The sequence below is a fragment of the Vidua chalybeata genome, chromosome Z (assembly GCF_026979565.1).
Source record: "Vidua chalybeata isolate OUT-0048 chromosome Z, bVidCha1 merged haplotype, whole genome shotgun sequence".
Lineage (NCBI taxonomy): Eukaryota > Metazoa > Chordata > Aves > Passeriformes > Viduidae > Vidua > Vidua chalybeata.
The window spans coordinates 43,801,462-43,824,160 of record NC_071570.1 but is presented as its reverse complement, the minus strand read 5'-3'; the positions used below and the strand labels follow the sequence as shown (position 1 = coordinate 43,824,160).

Sequence of the window (22,699 nt, the reverse complement as noted above, 5' to 3'; positions counted from 1 at the left end):
TGTCACTGTAATGTGAATATATTAAAATTGCAAAAAGCACAGCGCTTCCTGAAACAACTCTTTTGCATTTGGTTTCTTTTCTGGTTTTGTCGATGTTCCCTGATTATTCGGTTATACTTACCTGTTCCCCCAATTATAAATTAGTTTTCTTGCATGAGTGTCCCAAATTTTCCTGTCTAAGCAATGTAATATACAGAGCAATCATCTGACTGGGTCACATAGTTACCGTTCTAGGAGACTTCACTTGCAAGGTGAACCACCTACATTTTCACTGTTCCATGCCAAAGTCATTACCTGTTGTCAGCATTTCATCTGATCCTGCCACTGCCATCTGTTGTTCCATGCACTTGTCTCAGCTGTTTATTCCACTTCTACTTGTCAAATCTTAGCCTGTCTCACATGTAAAATCAGTTCCTTGGTGGTAGTGGAGTGAACTGATAGTTCATTTCTCCCTGTCAGTGGTTTGCTAATGAAGTTTTTGGTCTAGTCTCTTGTTTGCACAATCATTGCCTTAATCTTGGTTTTGCTTGTGAAAAATCTCTGAAAGTTCACAGCAAGACCTACCTACTTAGGGTATTTTCCATATTACTTGGATGGTCTGAACCATCTTGCTTTGCATCTGTTTCTTTCCTGCATTTAAAACCAGTGTCTGAAACCATAGTGGCCTTGACCTGGTCACTTGCTTTAAGAGGATTTCTTTAAAAGAATTTTGTGTTAGATAGGCCTCTTCATTCCAGCTCATGTTTGAAAGTACTTAATTTAAAGGAAAGAAAAAAACTCTGAAAGCAAGAAAATCTGGATTGTGTGGAATTGTCTAAGATGCATAGCAATCTGTCACAACTCCATCTCTGCTTGTAGATCTCCTTCACTTCCTGCCCTTGTGCACTTGCTGACCTCTCACTTCTACTTCATGCCCACTTGCTGACAGTATGACTTTCAAATAAACCACATAGAGGAGTCATAACTCTGCTTGTATAATATCCAGTATTAGATGTCTGAATCCCCTTTTAGCTTGCTTTCAGTTTTATTATTGCACAACAGTTCTCTCTGATAGTCCTTGTCTTTCCCTCTCCAGTCTGAAAGAATTTTTCGACAACCTCTGCTCAGAAATAAATTAATAAAACTGACTTTTCCCATCTTTCAAACAGAATATTGCTAAACTGTGGGGTTTTTGTATTCTTCCAGGGTTTTGTCTGTGGCTTTTCAATAGCTACAGGAGCAGCTGCAAGACTGCTTTCGGGATATGACAGTTATGGAAATATTTGTGGACAGAAAAATGTCAAGGTGGAGGGAATAGTTAACAGTGGTCTGGACCTCACACACAAGAAGTAAGTATGTGATACAATTTTTGCATTGTCTAAACCAGGAAAGGCAAAAACTTTCTTTGAAAACGGTTTTAAATAAGGTGGCAAAAGGGATGTGTTAACTCATTCCTACTTGTCCTTTGAAACTTTTCTCACTTAGATGACAGCAATCTTTTGTAACAAGTAGCAACATTAGACTATATGTTGGCAGATATGCAATATGAATACAGCTAAGACATTGAGAAATTACTTTTTCTCAGTATCCATTTCATGTAGGATATTGTACTAGGCTGATGAAAAATCTTGCTTGTTAGAGTTTAGGTGTGGCAAGTATTCTCAGATTTGGGAGCAGGCTTTGATATCAGTGTTTGCTTTTGATGTTGTATGCTCGGTTTCTGCTACTAGGTGTAAGGGGAGATGAGATATATCTGGCGCATTAGAATAAGACTTTAAAATTTAAACTGTAGGCATAATGTATGTATGTGACTTTTGGAGAAAACGCACAAAACTTTAGAGGTGTGCACAGCTTTGATTAAGCATTGTCCTGTTAAATCTCATACTCAAAGTTCAGGTACTTCCTATCTGTTGTACAGGAAGACATCACACTGTACTCAGACAAGCTCAGAGTCCTTCTGTACAATTTGGGAGGGGCCAAAGACAGGAGACTTCAGAGACTTGGGAGACTCTGTTTAGCTTAGTACAGTGATATTAACTTACCAAAAAAAGTGGTTTTTTCACCATCAATTACTTCAAGGAGCTAAAAAGTTACTAATTTTTGAGTATGATAGCCTTTTGCTTCACACTTTCAGACTAACAGAAAATTGATGATTTTCATAAGTTATTTTGGAAGCATGCTTCCCTGAGATCTGCTTATTTTGAGTTGCTATTCTAAAGACTTCTATCTCATTTAAGATTTAATGCAGTTACATGATTGGTGATTACCAGAATGGTTTGAGATAAATAAAATGTCTGGAACTTTTTACTGATATCTTCTGTCAGAAAAATAATTTCTTAATCTAATCTGATCTTTCAAGAAAGTTGAAAGGCTTAAAGATTATGCAGCAGAATTTTGCTACTTTTTACAGAAACATTTTAGCACTTTCTAAACCCATGTGTATACAGTACAGAATTGTGATTCTAGTGTTCTGAGAAAAAATGCAAATTTTAACATCATAATTTTAAGCTTACCCTTAGAAGGAAATGGTGTCTGAGTTCATGTGAAGGTAGAGAAATTCAGACACCTTATTGAAATTTAATAATTAATATTGTGGCAGTCTTCTACATGTGACATAAGTCAGACCATCATGTAGGGAGACATCTACCACTAAGTAAATTCATCATTTAAATGCAAGCTCAAAAGACAGCAGATAAAAAAAGAGACTGTTTTAAACACAGCTAATTGACAGAGCCTGTTGTTTGTCAAGATGTCTTAATGAGGTTCAAAAGAATTATGCTTTTCTAACAAAGATATTATAGCTGGAGGCGTGATCTAAGTAAGTTAATAGATACACAGATATGTGCTATAATCATCTCTATTTGGTTAAGAGAAAGCCCCCTAGGGCAGATTACTCTTTAACCGTTCACAAGAAGTGCCTGGTATAGTCCAAGGTGTCCAGTTTTGAAGTGATTGGTTCTAATATAAGTGATGATCCTTCCTTCTCTCACACCTCATAGTTCCTTCTGAAAAATTGCCAAGCAAATTAAAAAAGCTATCTGCTTTGCATCTGTGTCTAGCAGATGGAGTTCCTACAGTGTCTGAGGTGGAGTTCATGGGAGTATTTAATGCTATTTTTATAGGAGCACTTAGCAGACAGACAGTAAAAATAAACTCTTCTTCATGCCTGTACATTTCAGTTTGTGTAGAGAAAGAAAAGACTTTAAAGCTCCACAAATGGGGCTCTGGAAACATGAAGTTATTCTAATTTCATTTTACTTGCAGGGTAATTCCATTTTCATTTCCTAGTCCAAGGTCTGAAAAGCTATATCATCTGTAAAAGTAACATTATCTTCCTTGTATATGACAGCAACCCATAAGCACTGTAATGTGGAAGTGAAATTGATGTGGTCTATATGGATACGGAAATCCAGTGGTAAAGAGCAGAGTTCTCACAGGGATGTGATTTGCTCTGTGTACATCAGATATGCTGAAACCTGTGAGATGAAGTATTGGGAAGGAGGATTTTACAGCCTGGTCTCATGAACAAAGAGTGGATCAAGCATCCTTTTATTTTTACAAAGTAACCACAATACACTTTAATAGTCTGTTTTCTACAGTCAGACATAAGACAATTCTCTAGATCTGGCAATGAATTCTAATTAAGCCTATTTGCTTCAAGTAAGCTCCTTGCTTTACAAGTTCTGGTAGTTAAAAGAGTTTAAAAATGGCCTTTTATTTGCAAATAAATGATAATCACAGCACCCAAAAGCAAATCTCTGAAGTGCTAGTTCAGTCTGGTTTTTGATCACCAGTATGTTGCTATTTGGACAGAATTCAGTTTGTGCTGTCTACTCAAGTACTAGGAGATGTGCATATGATGCTATAGAGAATAGTTAGGGTGGCATTCTGCCTGAGCACATGCCTTTGACCCCAGGAAATGCTTGAACTTTAGGTAATGGGAAAATCCAGGTTTTCAGGATGGTTTGCAGCATGTACACAGATAATTTGGTTGAGTGAAAGTGTATATGCCTTACTGATGAAGAAATTTTTGACACTAGACTCTCATCTCCATTAGATGGCACAGGTCAATTATGATGTCTGGTAGCTCAACCTGTGTGCCTTGAAAAAAGAGAGCCTGAACAAAGAAATACCTGGGGAATTATTAATATGAGCATTATTAGGGCCTGGAGTGGTCTTGCTTTTCATTGGTTTGCTGTTGTGTTACCAGGTGGTTGCCATGTGGTCATCTTCATACCCTCTTGGGCTGTTTTTTTGGGGGAGTTTTGCTTGGTTCTCTACTCCATGTTGCAGTATGGTCATTACAGTTCATATAACATGCCCCATGGGCTGTACACTCTAGTTGCTAATTTTTAGGTTAATATTTAAGATGCTAGCTTTGGCTAAGTGTTATTAATGTTCAGATTACTAGCTCTCAGTTTCACCTTATTGCTCTACAGCTACCTAAAAGGATGGAGGAATCAGTCTCCTCTCCCAGGCAACAAGTGACAGGAGAGGAAATGGTCTCACACTGTGCAAGGAGAGGTTTAGATTGGACATTATGACAAAGTTTTTTGCCAAAAAGGTTATCAAGCCTGGGGAAGTGGTTAAGTCACCATTCCTGGAGGTATTTAGAAGATGTGTCAATTTGGCTCTTAGGGACGTTTAGTGGTGGACTTGGCAGTGTATTTACTGTTAGAGTAGATGATGTGAAGGGTCTTTTTCAACAAAAATTATTCTATCATTCTAATTATGCCTTGTTTTACTTTAAAGCTATCCCCCTTATCCTTTCACTATTTGCCTGTGTGAAAAGTCACTTTGTCTTTTACAGAAGCCCCCTATAAATACTGGAAAGCTGCCAAAAGGTGTCTCCACAGCCTTCTCTTCTCCCAGATGAACAGTCCCAACTCTTTTAGCACATCTTCATATGCTCCATCCCTCTCATCATTTTCATGGGTCTTCTCTGAACTGTTCATGTCTTTCCTATACTTTCCTCCAGGCATCCTGGAGCTGGGTGCAGCTGGGGAACCCCCCTGAGGGCAGAGTAAAACTTGCCTTGCTAGTCATGCTTCTTTTTATGAAACCCTGGTTACAGCTGGCTTTCTGGGTTGCCGGTGTACATTGCCAGGTCATGTCCAATTTTTCATGCACTGGTACCTCCAGGTCCTTCTCTACAGGACTGATACTTCATAAAGATGCATAAACGTGCATATGTTGTAAGTCTACTATATTGATTTTCAAATAGCAAGCATATTTTCATTTGCAGTGTTGAAGCATCTCTAACAATATGATTACTTAGTTTATGTCTGTCTTTGTATTGCTGATATGTTATTTCCTTATTAGAAAACTAGTCTATTGCTGATTGCAAATAACTGAAATTGCAGCACAAAGCATGTAATGATATTCTTCTAGAGGGAAACAAAACATGTCATGTGGTGACACAGTATGAAATTTTCTGCAGTAAAATCACTTATTTTCTACATGTAAGCTTTAGAAACAAAAAAAATTAACTTTTCTTCTGTAATGCTGGTTCCTTGAATTTTGGTTCTTGTTTTAGCTGCAATGAAGTAAAAATAATCTTACTTATCTTACTTGTGTCTTCCAAGGCCACAGATTTGATAGCCTGGAGTTTTCTGTGCAGCTCCTTTCAGTGCACCATACAATGCAGTGTTTGAATTACGTGTGCTGTTTAAGGCTATGTCCACACTTCTGTCAAAACTGTATAGGATGCTGTAATTGCATTGTATTTCTAAACTTCCAGGTTTGAGTTAGAATTGTTGCATTTATTTTACAAAATATTCTGGCAATTAAAATGATAGCTTGACCCTTGAATTGAAATCATGGTAGAAGTGGGATGAGTTTTAACTTGCTAATAGTGACATTCCTGATTTGGTTTCCTTAGGGAAATTCAGAGGACCCTCTTGTCCAGGAACTGGAGTCCAGTCCTACAGCTCCCTGAGCCCTGGGTCTCTTCCTAGGCTGAGGGATGTGGATGGACAGTAACATACGGGACATTGACGTAGCTGGTTACACAGACTGGCAATGATAAGGTGTGCCTTCAACAGTGGTACTCACAAGCACAGTCCACCATGTCCCCTCCTCCTCACAGTGACAGAAAAAGAGGGGCTGACAGTGGCAGAAGGTCACTAGGCACACACGTGGCACTTTTCAGGTCCACAAGCTCACATACATTTGCAGATTCTCCAAGTACTAGCAGAGCGCCTTATCTACCTTATGGGTTCCCCCTTCTCATCAGTTGATCCAGTTTGGTGCTAAGTACCAAACACTTACGCACTCATTCCACAAGCATCCCAGACCCACAGTTTCCCCCAGATAACACCACAGACCCTCTGCCCACCCAACACTTCTCACCTAGAGCTCCCTATTCACCATCTCATATGGCTTGGAGTTTGCTAGTGAGCTATACCAGAAGCTGGACTCAGTGATTCTTGTGGGTCCCTTCCAACTCAGGATTTTCTATGATTCTATAATTTGCATAGATCATTCTGGAGAAGGTACAGGTGCTCAGCTCCATCAACAGCCAGCATCACAAGAGCAGTGACCACCTATGCTGAGTCTCTTACCTCTATAGCTGCTTTTTTTGTGGACACACATTGTTCCCACCCCGGCAGCTCATTGCGAAGACCCTTCCCTGACACTGGCACTGAGACCCCACTCACTTTGGTAGCTAAAACCACAGTCCTGTGGCACCTAAACCCCTGGTCTGATTCCAGCTGCTGGCACCAAATCCCTCACACCCATGTCAGTCCCCCCAGTAGCTGCCATTTAATCCCTGTAGCACTTGCAGCTTCCATGCACATGGGATAGAGACTGGAATTATGCAGAGAGAGAGTTAAAAATGTTAGTAATAGGACAAGATAGACTGCAGTGATCAGGTGCTGAGGTTAGATAATGTATTGACCAACATCAACTTGCATGTAAGTTTTCCCTTTTACACCCCCGTCTGCTACCCTTTCCCATGCATGTTCTCTCAGCTGCTGGCAGGGTCCCACTGACCCCTCCTACATTCTGCACTTACAAGTTTGCATCCCTATCAATCACGAAGTCCCCATCTGCAGTTTCTTGACAGCCCATCAGTTATTGCAATTAACTGGGTTTCTTTCTGATTATTGTTTTTATTAACATTAAGTGGATACATTTTCTGTCTATCTCCCTCCTTTTCCTTTTCTCAATTTGGCAAAGTCCTTAACCAGATATTCTTACTGAGAAATTACCATTTTCATAATCCTCATATCCTTACCAATTAGTGAGACTGACCAGATTTGTTCCCATCCTAGCCTCCCTTGCCATATCAGTCAAGTTTGACTCTGTATGTTCTGCTTTGTAGCTCCTTTGACCAAATACCCTTAGAGAAGCAGACACTCTCCTGCCATGTACTCTTATTGTATGGGGTAACAACTGGAGGAACTTCAATTAAAACAGCTATTTTATGTCCTGGTATCAACTCAAGAGTATTTTCTTTGAAATTAAGGGAAAACTGAAGTTAAGGGGAAAATTGCTTGCATATGGTTACTTTTACTGTGTGGGCGTGACAGAATTTTAATGTTTACACTTGTTTCTCAGACTTCAGTGGTCTGTCTGTGAAGTCCCGAGATGTGTAGTGTGTAATAAGTAAAAAATAAATAGGGATGGATAATTTCACCAAGATGTTGAAAAAAAAAAAAAAAGGCATGTTTTAAGAATACAAGTAATCTATTACCATGTTACAGTTGATTTAGACAGCATGAGTTTTGATGGACTTCTAAGGAAGACTGTACTATGTAGTAATCATTCTTGTACACTGACACTGGGTAATAGAAAAGTAGACAGCAAGAGGACCTAAGTCTTTCTAGGAGCAAGAGGGATTTTTACTGTTTACAGAATGAATTCCCATCATGAGGACTACACAAAATAGAAATTACATTTTATATGGCAGATTTCTGGTGTTTTCATATGATGATGTTAGGTACTATGAAGGGAATATTTCAATGCATTGTACATCAGCAGAATTGTAGGGATTGAAGAATTGTTCAACTTTCAAAGAGAAAAGAATTTCTATTATACCATCAGTGGAAATTCTGTAGGGTTAGTGTTTGTCATAAAGTATATATAGCCAGGAGATGTTAGTTAAGAATCTATAATATATACTTTATACATTGGGTTTTTAAATGACATTCATTGTAAAAAGTTAGCAAGTGGAATATCTTTAAAATACTGCACTTAAATATTAGATAATTCTACTTAAAGTATCTGAAGGTAGTTTATTTCTAAGTAAATACTAAAATAATCAGTTCAGGCATGATGTGGAAAATCAATCTATAGTAAAAAGCTGTTCTTGATTACTAGTATTATGTGTATTCATTAATATAGCTGTGGACCTTTTGTTTTTGCAGAATAAGAGTGACTTTATTTGTTTTTGGGTCTTTTTTTTTAAAAAGATTGAATTCTCTAAGTCAAGTTTAAGGTTGGAGTAAAGGTTTTTCAATGTTTGGACTCATATCTGCAAAGAGGCATGGTAGGACTACTGCTGTTTTTATGAGTAGCACCATTTGAATGGACTTGAATCAGGTAGAGTTAAATATCCTTTTTGTGTGACCCACAGGTATATGAATGCCAATACATTTGTTGTGCATATGTTGAGTACATAAATTCTTTTGATCCACACAGTTACAATAATATAAAATGTCATATGTTTCTGGGTAGACTGGATCACTCAGTCTTGACTGAATCCCATAGTTTGAAATTTTGTTCAGTGTAATTGTTAATTAATATAGAAGTAATTTACCTTTTTTCCTTCCATAGGTATGTATTCTTCTTGGATCCATGCAACATTGATCTAGTACATCAGAAGATTAAGTCTCTTGCCTTGTGTGTATCAGCTTGCCCAAGGAAAGAACTGAAAACTCTGACTGATATACAGAAATTTGCAGAAACTAATGGTATGAATAAAAAAGGTTTCATATTTTCGCAGGATCTGAAAAAATACTCATGCATTAGTGAGCTAAAAATGAAATATGTATTAAGAAATATGAATGGAAATAATATGCTCTTTTCATTAAGCTAAAACATTACTGTATCTTATAGTATGATAGGCAGTTTGGAAAGATTATTTTTTAAAATAGAAGTACAAAGTGTAACAAGCATTTGAGGGAATGTCTGTCTATAAGTAACCAACCTTTGGACATAGAAAATAAAGATATAAAATTAATTTGAGGAAATTTTAGCAGTTTTTAGCTATTCAAATGGGAACATTTTCCTAATGCGTGGGAACTACTGTGAGGCATCACAGCTTTCACAGAGCTGCAGAAACAGCTACCTCATGTGATCTGTGCAATGTTGTCAATTACAAGTGAAAATAGTCAATATCTACACTTGCATTCTTTACTTCTTCTTTGAGCATGCTGTGTTTTTCTTAACTAATGCAGACCAGTTCTTTGTTAGTATGAAGTGAAGACCATTTGTGGTGGAATTTAAGTACCTCTTGAAGCAATGGAATCCAGACATGTCTTTCTTTATCACCAACCAATTGTTTCTATAAATCAGATCTCTTACTAATTGTGCCTGACGTATGTTCAGTATAACTATCTTTTAAAGTACAACAAAAACTACTCCTCTTGAAAGATGCTATGCTATATCTTGTCCTCATGAGTCTTTGTTCTAATTCTATTTTCCTTAGGGCTTTAGATTTTAAAACCTAAAGATAATTTTTAAAAAATTAATATGACAGGCAATTTTTTTGGTTTCCAGAAGTTTGGTCAAAAGTATGAAAATTGGTGCTAGAGCAGGACAAAATCATGAATGAGTTCAATTCCTAATTTTCATTATATATTTGGCTTGTCAAAGACGGGTATTAGACTAAACTGAGCTTTCCTTTTATAGAGGAAGTCTCTGCATAACTGAAATTGCACCATTCAGAGACATATTGTCATTCAATATTGAAATGTTGTCATGGTTATATTCCTGCTTAAATTTTCACCAACCTATGGAAGTTCCAAAAAAATGATGTTTTGCAGCAAATGAACAGCTTAATTGTTGATTATTTTAACAGTTGCATTTATATAGTAATAAAGTTCAAGTGTGACTCAGCCTTTTAGCAGAGCAAGAACAGTGAATTAGTAGCAAAACTCTAATGCTCAGTAAGCAGAATAATTTTTCAGAGATTCAGTTTGTAACTATGATAGTGGATTTAAATTAATTAATACTAGGATTAGGTTTGGCAGTCCATTTTAAGTAACCATTGACTCCTGTGTAAAAATAGTAATAGTAATAATGAAATCTGAGGACTTTGAACATGACTGCAAAGAGTTTAACTTCAATTTTTGTGTTTGTGATGATGTATAGTTAGAAAATAGAGTTCAACTGTCAAGTTCTGAGGAGGGTATATTTGTTTGGTTTTGTGATAATTGGTAATAAATTTTCTCAGGCTCACAACTTCTAACATTTAAAAAGAAAACCATCTCATAATGTTTTAAATGCATAGGTAAAGAATGCAGTCAGTTCTTAATTTTGTTCTGCTGAGCCTTTCTGAAATCTTTAGATTTCAGAACCCTTCCTGCATCCTGAAAACAGCAATTGTCTGGAGACAGACTGTGTAGGTTGTGGCATTTGCTTTTGTAGAGTTGGCCATTTTCACCTGGCTCAAATGCCATCCCTGAAATCACCTTACTTGTCCATGCACCTTGAAATTCTTAAAGGAATTATGGCTTAAGAAACCTTCCTCAACCCAAAGAAATCACCTGTTGTGCCTCAGTTGCCCATCAAGAGGTGGTGTGGTAAGTTCAAATAAATGTGTTTTTTAATCTAAACATTTTTATCAAGAGCTGGAACTTGTAAAACATATTAAAACACCTTTGTTTTGATTCGTGATTTTATCAATACCACATATCAATTTGCAACTAGCTTAGCATTTATAGTATTTTTACTAAAGTGAGGCATGCACTTGATTGCCTCAACACAAAAGGACAGAACTACCAATCCCAAAGATTCAGAACACATGTTTCAGAGCTCATGTTTGTTGTGCAGTTCTGCGAGTGAGATTATAAATAAGCATTTAGGGCAGGGAAAATGCTTGCTTGAGGAAAGAAGACCGTTTCATGACAAAGCAGCCTTTTAGCTTTCTGAATCAGTAATAATGCCCTTGCTCTTCTGCTGTAGTTTGGGAAAAGGAGCTGATTTTGTGAATAACACAGCACCATTTCAGGGTGGTAACTTCACTCCCACCCCTACCTCACTTGTCCTCTCACAGTCAGGTCCTGCATTTGCAGTACCTTTCCATCAAGAAAAAGAAGAATCCTATCCCTTGCAAAGCCAAGCTGATTTTAAGAAAAGAAGAAAGCATATGCCTTTAATCTCTTCACAATAATCGACACCCAGAAAACTGGAACCAACTGGGACCTTTTGCAAGAGGAGGAAAAAGGGAAAGAGAAAGCTGGGCACTTGGCCACTCAGACCTTTGACTTGTACAGACGTGCAAGCTGTAAAATATAGAAATATTCTGGTACAACTCCTGGAAGTGGCACAGGAAGGTGCAATATTACCTGAGAAACGTTAAATCTCAAACATTAAATCTCAAACAGCCATGCTGGAACTTGAGTTTGTAGAGCTAACGGTTGGACACATCTGAGAATGTTATATGTTGTGAACTGACTGCTGTTGCTCTCCCCAGGATTTTCTCACTCAGTAGAACACCTCAGGCACTGAGTACTTGTGATTCAGTGTTTTTGTTGGTCTTCACCCTTAAAAAATTATGTATTTTGAGTAGTGTGACTGAAAGCTGTTTTCCCCAGAAACCAAATTGATGCTTCAAAACTAAACATCCATGAAATACTGCAGTGATGTTTTCAAGGACTTGCTAAAGCATTTTGAAATATCCTTGAAGATATAATTAATCTATGACTGTGCCAAATGAATAATAAAATGTCATTATTAAAGAGAAACACTAGACAGGTGGCTATAATGTCTGTTGTGTTTAATTCAGTGATAACTATAGTGTCTACTCAGTGTGGGAACTGCTATTCCTATTCATTGTTTAAATAACTGGGTGCATATTTAGAAACCTAAAATGAAATTTTTATTTTGCTGCATCTTGGCTGTCAGAATTCTGTAGCTAGACCAGGCTAGTGGTCTGTGTGGACATAGAGCCAGAGGGAATGCTCCATTAAGTTTGCTATAGAGACTGATCTGAAAGAGATCAATACAGGAAATCAGTCTGCTAAGTCAGAGCAGGTGATATCTCTGACCTATTAGAAGGAACCACAGGGGAAACAAAAGGATTTTTCTTTTGTCTGAAGATAATGACATATTCATGTGTCCCTTGACACCTTTGCAGTTTCTATTGGCACTTTGCTTTAGAAATAGCTGTTACGTGGGTCGCTGTGAGCTTCTGACATTTTTTGTCTGGTCTTGTTCCCCCTGCCTTTGTTTTCAGTGAAAGTATGCTGTTTAAAACTTTTAAATCCTTTGCTCGTGATTTTCTTGAAGTACGAGGTACTGTGTTAGTTACAGCTACCTTATGCTTAAAGCAATTCTGCACCCACAGGTCTTTGGAAACCTGGGCATGTTAATTTTGAGTGTCATTTTTTTAATCAACTAGAGTAAAAGTACATTATGAGCAGTTTTGAGATACAGAGTCATCTGTTGGTACTCTATCTTGTTACCTGACCTGTCCATCAGGTTTGTATTGTATTGGAAATGTATCCTTTAGTTAGAATGAAATTGTTTCCTCAACAGAAAGTGCCAGCATGTGGAGTCCTCCAATAATGCTGTGTTGTGTTACTGATTGCATTAATAAACCATTTGGAAAGGGGAAGAAACAGTGAGGTTATAAATCTTGTTGTGACTACTGAATTATTTAGAATTATGTGGAATAAATATGCAGTGGAATAAAATGTCAAATCTAAAGGAATGCCCCCAGAATGAAGGGGTGGGAACCTATTGTTATGCATATAGTGTTTTAATTCAAAGTGGTTATTTATACTTGGGGGAGAAATTTGTGATCCTCAGTAGTTTCACAGAGGATTAAGTTGGAGGCACAGCATTGTCTGAAAGTGTAATTTTTATGAATTGTGAAGAGGGACTGCATTTTGTGTAAACTCCTGCTATGTTGGCATCATAAATGCTTGTGTTCTAGTCTTTTGTACACAAACATGCATATGTATATTCTCAGCATGTATTCACCTACTGTGTATATATATATATATATATATATATATATATATATATATATATGCTTACTGAGAAGGGAAACAAGCATTATCATTATAAAAGGACGAGTGATTTCCTCTGTCTGTAAAAGAGAAAACTATCAGGAAGAATAGATCATTAAAAGCAGGAATATCTTAGAGAAGGTTGAAAAATTATTGTTCCTTCATCTTATAACCTGAGTAATGTGAAACTAGAGATCAAAATGAAATCACTAAGCATCAAAGAGACAGATTTTTCTGTACACAAGTTAGGGTTAATTGCCATGAGGATGTTTTAAAAACAAAAAAGGTAAACTCTTAGAATAATTATCTTAGAATAGAAAATACAAACTCTGTTTGGGTATTTAGTTAGCACTGAAGAACATCCTTAAGTTTTAAGTTGTGCAGAGCTAAAGATACAGTAGGAGAAACATGTGCTACTAGACTAGATGGATTAATGTGATTCCAGAGTAGCTGATTTTATTTAACACTGGAAGAAATACGAGTCAAGGAATAGGTAAATTAATATTTTTCAATTCTCTGTACTGTTAATAAGAATAGGATAAAGTGAAGAGTGTTGTCTTATTTTTTTAATTACAATTCAAAATACATATATGTATAGATACATAAATCCTGAATCTATGATTTTCTTTTTTCCATACTCTTATTTGTAATAGCATGTTGTAATATCTATCACAGTAGTTCTCTTTGTGGTCTTCAATTCTAGAGATTTTGAAGATCTAACTAATGGGATTTTGTGATGGATCTTTCTTGGAATATTCTTGCAAGCATTGGAGAATGCTTACTTTCACTTCAGTTCCATATTTATCTATAAAAGCACCTGTACTTTCTCCTGCCCTTTGATGCTCATTGTTTTAAACAAGTGGTGGTGTGTCTCTCTGCAACAACTAGAACTAAAGATACATATAAACCTTACTTTTCTTTCTTTAAAAAACATGTTGTGCTTCTGGAAGGCAGCAGTGGGTAGCTGAAGTGAATGAAGCTTTTCTTTTCTAGAACAATTCTGTCATATTAATTTGAGAAGTCTTGACTGCAAAGTGGTCTGTTCTATGCCTTTTTGCTCATCCTAAGGCATCACTATTTTGCTAGGGTCCAGAAATCAGATTTCGGTGTCAAGGTTCAGCTCTATTCTTATTTGGTCTTCTATCTCTATTCCTGCTCAGTTTGCAAAAGGCATAGCAGCAATGTTTAGGTATGTTTGTGCAATCCTCTGGGGCTTTCACTTTATCTGATACTTTAGACCCCATTAAATCTCTGGCTAAGTGGAATTCTTGTTTTCTCGATCATTTCCAGCTCTGATGCTAATATATGCATAACTAAATGCTATTTCATTCCTAAATGAAGCATCAAATGTGTCTGCTCTTGGAATGTTTTTATTCTAAAATAGGTAAATAGGAAATTTATACAATCCTAAACTTCTGTGCTTAGTGCTTGTGTTCTGAGTAGAATTATTTCCTATAGTTGTAGATTGGTTATAATTACTATTGTCAGGCCTAGCAGTCAAAGAATAAAGAAAGTCTGGTCAACACAATGTGGTTTGTTTCATGGTGATATGAACCTTTTTCCATTTGACAGGAGTCAGTGAAGAGAGATCATGTAATTTCTTGCCATAAGCATGCTTTTTCTGGGGTCAGCAGCATTGTTCTCTTACTGACAGAACTCAGCAAAGGATAGTAACTACCACCTTGTGTGGAAGTAGTATTTGGCGTCCTACCAGTTCTGTGGTTTTTGGCTCTGGAATTTGCAGCAACCAGATACATGAGATGGTATTTTAAGCTACCACTTTTCTATGCCGCATTGCTAATCTATAATATGCTAAGGTAATATCCAATTATTGATAGTGTACCAAGCTGCCTCATTGCATGAAGCTTTGAATGTTTCAGATTAACAGTTTAGAGCTGATAGAGTTTGACAGATAGATTTCAGGAAAATTCTGGGGTGAGAAATGTAGAGAAGTGTTGAGAATTTTATCCTTGTGAGAGCCTGGGAGCTTCACCTCTGTCAGTATCAATATCATACTCTAGCCTTTATTTCATGGGTTGGTTGGTCAAGCATAATCATCTGTGAGTCATGTATTCACAATGTTAACTAAGTTTAAATTGGTGAACTCAGTCATAAAACTGAGAACTCAAGGGGGTTTAGAACTGGGCTGAAAGTCCAGAGGTGAGGAGTTGTGATTTTAAGTCTCATTGCTGCTAACATTTCTGCACATTTCTTGTCTGTGAGTTTTATTCCTGTGTCAGAGAACTTAATGAACTAATAGGATGTTACTTGTAAAGGAGGCAATGAAATAAGAAGTTTTCAAATGAAAGGTCTGCTTCATCATATGGCTTTTTAGAAGTCAGTTATCAATCACTATAGAATATGCTGAATTTGGGAGACCCATGAGGGACCATGAAGTCCACCTTCTGGCTCTGCACAGGATACCCCAAGAATCATGCCCATGTACATGATATTATTGTCCAAACACTACTTGAACTGTCAGGCTGGTGCTGTGACCGCTTCCCTGGGGAGCCTGTTCCAGTGCCCAACCACCCTCTGGGTGAACCTAACCTAAACCTTCCCTGACACAACTTCAGGCCATTCCCTCAGGTCTTGTCACTGGTCACTGCAGAGAAGAGATCAGTGCTTGCCCCTCCTTTTCCCCTCACAAGGAAGTTGCAAACTGTGATGAAGTCTCCTCCAGGCTGAAACGACAGAATGACCTCAGCCACTTCTCACACAACTTCTCCTCAAGTCCCTTCATCATCTCAGTTGCCCTCCTTTGGCCACTCTTCCAGCACTTAGTATCTTTTTTATTTTCTGGCACACAAAACTACCCCCAGCACTTGAGGTGAGGCTGGGGTGCAGAGCAGAACAATTGCCTCTCTTGCCCAGCTGGTGATGCTGTGCCTGATGCATCCCAGGACAGAGCTGGCCCCCTTGGCTGCCATGCCACTGCTGACTCATGTTCAACTTGCCCTTGACAGTGACCCCCAGGTCCCTTTCTGCAGCACTGTTCTTCAGGGTCTTATTCCCCAGTCTGTCCATACATCCAGGGTTTCCCTGTCCTATGTGCAGAATCCAGTACTTATCTTTCTTAAATTTCATACAGTTGCTAATTTCCCAGCCCTGTCGTTTATTGACTCCTCTCTACAAGGCCTCTGCTTGTAGAGAGGCTCCTCCCAATTTTGTATCACCAACAAACTTATTTTGGGCCTTTGAGTGTTGAGTCCAAGTTGTTTATTAAGATGTTGAAGAGCACAGAGCTCTAAGGATGGAGCCCTGTGTAACCCAAGTAGTGATGGGTCACACCACTCTGATGTCACCCCATTCACTGTAGCCCTTTGTGCCTGACCTGTGAGCCAGCTGCTCATCCACCTCATGATGTGTTTATTCAGCTGTGGGCTGGACATTTTCTCCAGAAGGGTCCTCTGAGAGACAGTATCAAAAACTTAACTGTAATCCAAAAAGAGCACATTAACTGGCTTCCCATGATCAACCAGCCTGTCCTAGAAGGCAGTCATGTTGGACATGCAGGACTTTCCTCTCATGAAGCTGTGCTGGCTGTGACAATGGTTGTGGTGTCATTCGGGTGTTTTTTAGATCTCCCAGGATTATCTTCTCTATAATTTTACTGGGCACTGAAGTGAGACTGATAGGCCTGTACTTTCCAGGGTCATCCTTCTTGCCCTTTTTGAACATTGAGACAACCTTAGCCAGCTTCCAGTCAGCTGGGAACTCCCCAGACTGTTCAAAACTAATTGATAGAGGCTTTGCAATGACATCAACCAGCTCTTTGAGTATTCTTGGATGAATGCCATCATGAAGCCACATAGATACATGAGGATCCAGCTTGAGCAGCAGATCCCACACAAATTTGGGGTCAGCTAGGAGTTTATCATTCTTCCAGTCATGGTCCTCCAGCTCTGGGCACTGGGACCTTCTAGGCTCATCACCAGTGTGAAAGACACAGGCAAAGAAATCATTAAACATATTACATGTGTCATGCCATGTAAGTGCACAATACATGCACAATATAAGAATGGAAGTTCATATAGATTATCAAAACTGTGGTTTATAGTCTCAGGCTGTGCTTTGCCACATGCATGTGAGAAGGGATATGTGGAGCCGCTTGGAGGTCTTTGTAACTTAAAAGAACATACTCCTAAACTCCTAAGGTGACTGTGCTGCTCCTGGTACTGAAGCTATCCCTGTTGGCTCTGCATAGTTTTGTATTTTTATGCTTAAATCCTTGACTCTGAATATGAGTCCATGTTTCTAGATCTGGAAGTCCTTGTTTTAGTTGCTGTTAATAAGTGTTGATAGATGGATAGACACTGCTGAACTCTCAGAATGGAATCCAAAACCCCTGGTACACTTTTCACTACTATAAGTTAGGGAATGTAAATGTCATTGGTATACTCTGTGGACTGCTCCTCTTATTGGATGACTTAGGAATCTTGCCATTTCTCAAGCTGTAAACTCTTGAATAGTAATGCTGCTCTAGCAGGGGTTTGTTTGTTGGTTTACAGCAAAGCAAATACAGGAATGAAAGCTGTACTGGAGCTCTGGTCTCTAGAAGTATTTTTATCTAACCACCTTTAGTTAGTTTGGACCTTACTGTTCACTGTATTGCTGTGGAAAGCAGAGTGTTATGTCTTTTGTGCACTGTGTCTTCTGAGCACACAAGACCTTAAAAATTTTGCTTTCTCATTTAGAAAGAATCTTTGAAGTAAAAGTCCTGGCTTTCTACAGCATTTTTATTGATAAACTTGGGCTAAATATAGCTGTTTCTATGAGTGCCAGAGATAATGGCTGTTTAGCCCTTTACTAATCCAAGCCTCAGCAAAATAGAAAGGAGACTTAGAAAAGAGTTTTCTAAGAGTTTCTAAGAGTTTTCTAAAAGAACTGTAGAAAATTGTTTCTACAGCTAGGCTGGAAGTTTGTCTTTTGAGGTACTTTGCTCCAGTTATGGCTCCAATATATTCTAGTAGCTGGAGCAATTCTAATTACTAAAAAGAAACCATGGAACAGAAACAGTTGTATGTCTCCATGATATCACTTAGTGTGTGAAACCACCAAATACAGAATTGTGGGACCAAAGTGTGCACACAGGTCGGGCACACTACTGTGTGTTCACCAATAGCCCAAACACTCATCCTCTGCATATTTTTCTTAATGTTACAACATGTTGGGATCTGAAATCCAATCCTTGTAGGACAGTTTGATGTCATTTGCCTAAGGGTTTCTCCAGAAGAAATATGTAAATTGCTGTAGGAAGAAAGGGTGTATTATATCAATGATCTTTTAGTTTGTTCTCTGTATCCTGCTCATACTGGTTTTGAAATATTTGAGTGATACTAATTTAGGAATAAAAGTAGTGTCTTTGGTGAACTAATTATCTCAGCAAGGTAGACGACTCAAATGTTTCCTTCAACTCTTTCCAGCTTTACCAACTTGAACAGTAACGAAAAGCTTGGCTGTGCCAGTCCCTGCTAACCCAGAGTAATGAATATAGAGTGGAAGGTTTGACAATGCCGTTCATTCTTCTCTCTCACCCAAGAAAATGTAAACTTCTATTCAGTGATGCACACTCTTGTGAAGAAATCAGTTTTAAGTGTAAAGTGACATAATTCAAGCAAACATCTGAGTTCTAAAGGTCTCCTACACAGTATTAGAGAAGTCAGAAGGTTTTCAGATTATAAATAAATAAATATTTATGGGAATAGGTAGAGTTTCTAATTATTTGGGATAAAAGGACAAATAATCTCATGGACGTTGTTTCAGCTATGGGACTTGTAGTTTCTTTAAAGTCAGGGTAGTTATTATGCTTTGTTTGACAAGCTCCATGAAAATATTTTTCTGCTTGACTGTGAGTAAAGAAGTGTGCTGTGAGGTAGTCATTTAAAGGGAAAAGATCCAGAGTAGTCCAAAAGCAGTTCCCAGATAAGACATGGTAGTGGCAGCCTGAGTTGTCAGGCATGACAGGAGGGAATATACTGTTGGCTTCCAGAGGGATCTGTCTAGGTGATTCCAGCTTGCTCTACAGCCAGGAGTGTATTGGGTTACCCTACAGGTCTTACTTGAATGGCTTGTGACCTGTATGCACATTGGGATCTGTAATTTGATTTTGCTTCATTTACATTTGTGATCCAAGCAGGTTTTCAGATGCGCATTTTTACAAAGAGTTTCCTTTCCTCCCCATAGTAAATCCTGCCCTTTTTCTCTCATGCCTGAACTGCTAGAAGTCAAAGGGAGCATGGGCATCCACAGACCAGCCCTGTCCCTTAGGCTTGTTTAGATGTGGTGGCCTTCACATAAGATACTTAAACTGTAGTTCACACTGGTCACTTGGCAGAATGGCCAAGCTGGCCCCAAACACTGTGTATCGTGAATCTAGATACACTTGTTCACGTAACACATATCCCTCTTCTTCCTATAGAGCTCCTTATTCTCACCATAGAATCATAACCAGAGAGTCATAAGGCTGGAAAACACCCTTAAGATCATCAAGTCCACCACTAAACCATTTACCTAAGCTCCACATCTCCACATCTTTTAGTTACCTCCAGGGATGGGGGCTTAACTTCTTCCCTGGGCAGCTTGTTCCAATGTTTGACAAACCTTTTGGTGAAAAAATTACTTTTAATACCCAGTCTAAACTTTCCCTGGCACAGATTGATGCCATTTCCTCTTGCCCTCTGTCTTGTTACCTGTGAAAAGAGGCCAACCCCCACCTGGCTACAGCCTCCTTTCAGGGAGTGATAATGTCACCCCAAGCCTCTTTTTCGCCCAGCTAAACAACCCCAGCTTCCTCAGCCAGTCCTCATAGGACCCTCCAGACCCTTCACCAGCTCCATTGCCTTTCTCTGGACACGCTCCAGCAACTCAGCGTCCTTCTGCAGGGAGGCATCCAGACCTGGACACAGGATAGAAAGCATGGACTCACCAGTGCCAAATACAGAGGGGCAATCCCTGCCCTGGTCCTGCTGGCCACACTATTACTGCTACAGGCCAGGATGCCATTGGTCTTCTTGGCTACCTGGGCACAGCTGGCTCAGCTGGCTGTCAGCCATGTTTATAACTTATCCTTTGACTTATATTCAAAGCAAAATAAATGACAATATCTGCAATTCTCTTTTTCTTTCTGTTTGTAAGAAAAACCTGTAGATTTAGATACATTTTAGATGTTTCATTTACAACTAAGATCTAAGGAATGTTTTTTGTGATGTCTGTTTATGTTTATATCATGCCATGTTTTCCACGTAAGCAAACAGAGGCATAATGATTCATATTGACAGTATAATTAAAAATGCATTTCAGATGTTTCACATCATAACTTCTCTTTGTAGGAGATCTTTCTTTAATCGTACATTTGGTTGTTTGGACTGGCATCCAAAAAACTACTTTGGTAGTAGTTAAGTGGTACTTAAATAGTGTTCCAGAGACTGCATTAGACAGAGAGCAGCTGAGGCAGATAAGTAGGCTCTTTGCTCTTTCAGTCTGTGAATAGAAGAGGTCTCTTCATAGAGGTAGAAATGTAGCAAGATAAAGCTGTTTGTCAAAATTCTTGGTTTATTTTGGGTAATAGTGTATATGTATTATCCAGATCCAGAACTGTATTCTACAAACTGTATTGCAGAACTGTATTCTACAAGCTATTCTGAAGAGGGGACTTTATTAATGGAAAGAATTTAATATTTATATCGATGATCAAAATTCAGCTAAGTCCTTAGTGTATTGCACAGGGGTAAAGGCCACTGAAAGCTATGTATTAAAAGCCCTTGCACTTAGAAGTAAGCAATCTATTAGGAAAGAAGCTTGAAAGGAAATTCATCTTTGGATAGGCAGCTTTTATCATTGGAGGCTTCCTTACCTCTGCAGTTGCTGATATACCAGGGCTCCAGTATGATCTGGAAGTTGTTGATTTCAAGGTTGAAGCATTGGGTCAGATGTTCAGTGTCTTCATTATAGATAAATTGAAAGAAATCTCTCCTGGGTAAGGCACTTCCATTAGGCAAGTGTCAGGTACAAAGGAAAACTTAATTTAAGTTTGAATTTTGTTACAGACAACTTGATCTTTACTGTGCTGTACCAATTTGTTTATGGGGAGAGTTCAGCTTTTTAGAAGCTTTGGATATGTAATGCAGTTCTTCTGTTATTTCTCAGCCAACTTTCTAACTTTATCAATTTGGGTTTTTTGTTCCTGTCCCTGAAATCTATAGACCAGTCATATTTTGAATACACGCACACAAAAAAACCCTGCAAACCCAGGAATGTTTTATTTCTATCATAAATGTTGTGTTATGCAATGTTCATGCACTAAAAATGATCAAGAAAAACATGGTGGAATAGTAGGGGAGGGGGGCTTGAAAGCATTTTGTGTCCTCTTTTACACCACATTATGAATTAGTCTTTTCCACTCAAATACTCAAACTTTGAAAAACTCAAAGCTAGATGGAGAGTGCAATTGTATTCTACTGACTACTGTGTTGGACTTGATTTACCACATTACAGGAGGAACTGTAGCAAAGCTTTATGGTAATCACATGAGGAGGTACAGAATTAGCACCTGTATCAATTTTAATGCTGTTTACAAAGAATATTCATGTTTGTTTTTTATTTGTTTTCCATACCAATATTTTTTTTACTTTTCAACAGGATCCACGCTCTGTAGCTATGAACTACAGCCATCAGAATATACAACAGACCCAAGGGCTGCCAAGTTATGTCCTAAATATCCTGTTCCAGAGAGGTAATATGATCAAGTTTTCTGATTTGGGGTGGAGGGAGCAGAGATTTGTTTTGATCATGACAGTTCTTTAGAAAATACCAACACATGTTCACTCTTACCAGATATATGTTTTAGTGTATTATTGTATATATTTCTAAAATGTTATTTTTTAAAAGGTAATGAAAATAATAGTCAAAGAAAACCCCAAATTATCTATGTATGTATTACTGAAACTATTGAACTGATATCTTCAAATTCTCTTACCTGATGTGACTGACACTGTTTTAAGTATCAGCTGTTTTACTGCCTTTTACCCTATCTACAGCCAGCTGTCTATGGGCAATGCAGATCTGAGACAATCGTGGAACATTTTTAATCTTTGGGAGGAAAAATTATGTAGGGATGCACAGCTCTCTGCAGCATTCATTTCTTATACCTTATCTCCGCCAGTCAGATAGATGCAAATTGCTTCATTTTTTACTCTTTCAGTCTGCAAATGACTAATATAAGGATAGTTGAATACCAAAAAGAGGGCTGTATTTTATTAACAGATCATTTTGAGGTTTATTTTTTAAGTGTTACATTAGACTGCTGTTTGTGAAATAGGATTGGAAAGATCATAGCTTCATAAACTCTTCTAGCTGTGCTGCCTGGACCTGTGGAGATGAGCATTGCTGAGAAAAGAAGTGATCTGTTAGCTGTTGTACACAGTCTTCTGTCAGTTATTGCACTAACTTGAGAAGACCCATGTTGTGTTTTCTCAAAATTTAGCTTCTCAAATATACTTAGTAGTGAGTGGTAAATGCAGAGTCTTTTCTTATGC

At 38.1% G+C, this 22,699-nt stretch overlaps 1 protein-coding gene across 1 annotated transcript in view; it reads left to right on the top strand.

Moving 5' to 3' along the window:
* Nucleotides 1-22,699, top strand: part of SLC44A1 (solute carrier family 44 member 1) — a 67,398-nt gene that overhangs the window by 17,765 nt on the left and 26,934 nt on the right. Inside the window, exons 3-5 of the mRNA XM_053931547.1 lie at nucleotides 1,186-1,328; nucleotides 8,761-8,897; nucleotides 21,804-21,897. Of these exons, the coding sequence (XP_053787522.1) occupies nucleotides 1,186-1,328; nucleotides 8,761-8,897; nucleotides 21,804-21,897 (374 nt within the window). The remainder of the gene's footprint in view (nucleotides 1-1,185; nucleotides 1,329-8,760; nucleotides 8,898-21,803; nucleotides 21,898-22,699) is intronic.